This window comes from Mus caroli, chromosome 5, assembly GCF_900094665.2.
Source record: "Mus caroli chromosome 5, CAROLI_EIJ_v1.1, whole genome shotgun sequence".
NCBI lineage: Eukaryota > Metazoa > Chordata > Mammalia > Rodentia > Muridae > Mus > Mus caroli.
The window spans coordinates 109,088,674-109,091,756 of record NC_034574.1 but is presented as its reverse complement, the minus strand read 5'-3'; the positions used below and the strand labels follow the sequence as shown (position 1 = coordinate 109,091,756).

Sequence of the window (3,083 nt, the reverse complement as noted above, 5' to 3'; positions counted from 1 at the left end):
AAAAAAAAAAAAAAAAAAAAAAAAGAAATCACTATGAAGTGAGGGATGGATGGAAGGATGGCAGAGGCAACCCTTAGAAACTTTAATGTTACATATTTATCCCCCAAGGCCTGGGAGATACGCATGAAACTTCTATTTCACAAATAAACTAAGACTCGAAGGAGCCTGTTCCCACGTCCCAGGCCTTACTTTGTATGTGGTGAGCATAGGACGTGAGCCTCTGCCTGCTCCCACACTGCACACCAGCTTGCCACATCGAGGTGGAGTCTGATATATCCGGTCATCTCCTTTTCCCACCCCTCCCACCTCTGCCAAGTAAAAGAAGCTCGAAGAAAAACAGGAGCAAAAGGGGGAGGTAGCCCTAGAATCCCGCCCTCATTCTTAGTGATGTGGCACAGGAACTGGCCAGGGTGACCCTGAGCGGTAGGAGAGATGGAGGAATTACCCACAATGCCTCACTTCTCCAGAGCTTTGCTGTCTGATGAGCTGGAGCTATCCCCAAAGATACCGGGCTCCTAATCCCAAAGGTGCCTCGTGTGTGTGTGTGTGTGTGTGTGTGTGTGTGTGTGTGTGTGTGTTGGGAGTGGAAGTTAGTTCATAACCCTCTCTGCCTGGGTGGAAAGCAGAGAAAGGTTAGAAACTAAGTGAAGAATTAGTGCTGAGCTTTTCTGACCACGGAGCCTGTCTAAGGATAGAGCTGTTGGTCTTCTTGTGGGAGAACCACCATGGGGGACAGGGTGTTAAAACCAAGTCACGTGAAGTGAGGCTGGCCAACAAAGGGCGCTCAGCTGGGTCCCTCACTGGTCCAGTCATCTCTTTGCTCTCTCCAGATACTAACCATGACTACCTACTGTGTGCTAGACACAGTTGGCTCAGTGCTGAGTAACTCTCCGGCAGAGCTCACACCGGCACAGGGATTCACGCTACACAAAGACACAGGGACAAACATATAAAAACGTTCCGGAAGTACGAAAACAGGAATCCAAGAATGTTGGATGGGCAAATTCTCCTTCAAAGCCTTCTACCATGGTCTGAGGGCACTCTTCATCTTAGTCATCATAAATTACATAATAGTTGTCACTGAATTATTAGTACGGGGAGGGGGGGAGAGAAAGTTGGGGGGCACACGCCAAAGTAAGAGGACAACTGTAGATTCTCTTCTCGCCTTCCACCTTTCTGTGGGCTCTGGGGACCAAACTCAGGGGGTTATACATAGGTGGCAAGTACTGTGCCTGCCAGCCCTGAGAATACCCCTTAAGGATGGGGCATCCATCACTTGTCCCAAGTGAGCCCTGACCACATTGAAAGCATGCTCCTAGAGCCAAGGTTAGCAGGTTAGACAGAGACGGGTTAGAACCCACCTGCTCCACCATCTCAACAACGCTTTCCCAGGGGTGGCAGGAGACACACAGTCAGTCGGCTGAGCTTATTATCATGGTGACAAAAAAAAAAAAGCACATGCTATCACCTCTGTCACCATCATCACCACTATCTTCATCACCACCGTCATCATTGCTGCTGCTGTTGTCACCCAGAAAACACCCCCAGATGTATCCATGTCCACCCCGGCATGATTAACAGTCAGAAAGGAATCCTAAATACCCCTACCCCCCAACTGGGCTTCTCCGCTATCTGCTTTAAAGCATGCCCTTTCCTTGTTAACCTGAGAAACAGAAGCTAGCCCTGGCTTATCCCCTCCCCCCTTTAAAAGTTAACACTTGCCTCCTGTATGACCCTACAGAAACTGGGTTTAGGCGACAGGTCCCCTCAGGCTACCTCCATAACAACCCAAAAGGAGTAGAAAAGAAAAAGATGGCAGACCAAGGAGCTCAGCCCCTCCTGGGCTCCCTAACTGCCTCTCTCCTCTTGGTGGGCCTGAAGGTACTTCGATCTGCTGTCCAAACTCCCTGAGGATCTGAAGAGCTTCCGGCCTGCCAAAAAGATCCTGACGAAGCTGCAGAAGTTTGGAGAGAACCTGGACCTGAGGATCCGGCCCCACGTCCTCTTGAAGGTACTCCAGGACCTGCGGATCTGGGAGCTGTGCTCCCCGGACATTGCGGTGGCCATTGAGGTAATGAGCACCCCCTTCCCCACAGCGCCCCTGGTGGTTGCTGCTTAAGTGCAGTAGACCCAGTCATCCCAGAACACAGAGACCCCCCCGCCCTCCAGAAGCTCATATTCTAATAGGAGAGGGAGTGTGGTAAGGCACGCCTTTGGGTCGTTAGAGTCTACGTAGGTCATGTGTGGTACTCCCTGGAGTCAGGAAGGCTGGAGGAGATGTAAGTGGGTTGATCCTTGAAATGAGCATCTCAAAGCATGCTACCAAATGTCCGAACGTGTGGTGTGAACCCACCAGCACTGTAGCCCTTACTGGGTGCTTGTGGGGCCTCAGGCACCAGACCAAATTTGCCAACACAGAATTGACATGCTAATGAGGCCCCAGGTGTGCTGGATGCATGGTAATGCTGGTTTGTGGGGAGGAAGGTAATGTAGGTACGCTGGATGCACAGTAACACATCCTGGTTTAAAATAAAGCAGGGAGGACCTAGCTAACCAAGGCAACCGAGAAAGGTAAGATCTAACCTTGGACATGAACATCGAGAAGTCAGAATCACGGAGAGAAGAAGGCACAAGACACAGTGACAAGAAAAATGACCCATGTGAAGGCCCCAAGCGAGACACGGCCTGACTTGTTGGAGAAGCACATTGCAAGTCAGTGGGCGTGGCAGAAAGTGACCAAGGAGGTGATGTGTCAGCCTGGGAAAACCTGTGAAAGTCGAAGGAGAGATTCAGGACTCGAGGGTGGTGAGGAATATTCACCAGCACCACCATCCCTCAAGGCTTGGGACGTCAACAACAGTAAGGATACCAAGGAAACGTTAAAGGAGCTTTTGGAGCCAGAGGCAGTGCTCCAGGCCTGTGTCTCAAAATGAAACAGTGCAGGAGAGCTGGGGATGTCACCCACTGACAGAGAACCTGCAAATCACATTTGAAGCCCTGACTTTCTCCCCCTCGCCCCAGACAGGCTTTCTCTGTGTAGCCCTGGCTGTCCTGGAACTCACTCTGTAGACCAGGCTGGCCTC

At 51.0% G+C, this 3,083-nt stretch overlaps 1 protein-coding gene across 4 annotated transcripts in view; it reads left to right on the top strand.

The window, feature by feature from the left end:
- Ccdc60 (coiled-coil domain containing 60) overlaps window positions 1-3,083 on the top strand; it is a 165,263-nt gene that overhangs the window by 157,699 nt on the left and 4,481 nt on the right. For all 4 annotated transcript variants that reach the window (XM_021162733.2, XM_021162731.1, XM_021162732.1 and 1 more), the window contains one exon: window positions 1,882-2,071. In XM_021162733.2, the coding sequence (XP_021018392.1) occupies window positions 1,882-2,071 (190 nt within the window). The remainder of the gene's footprint in view (window positions 1-1,881; window positions 2,072-3,083) is intronic.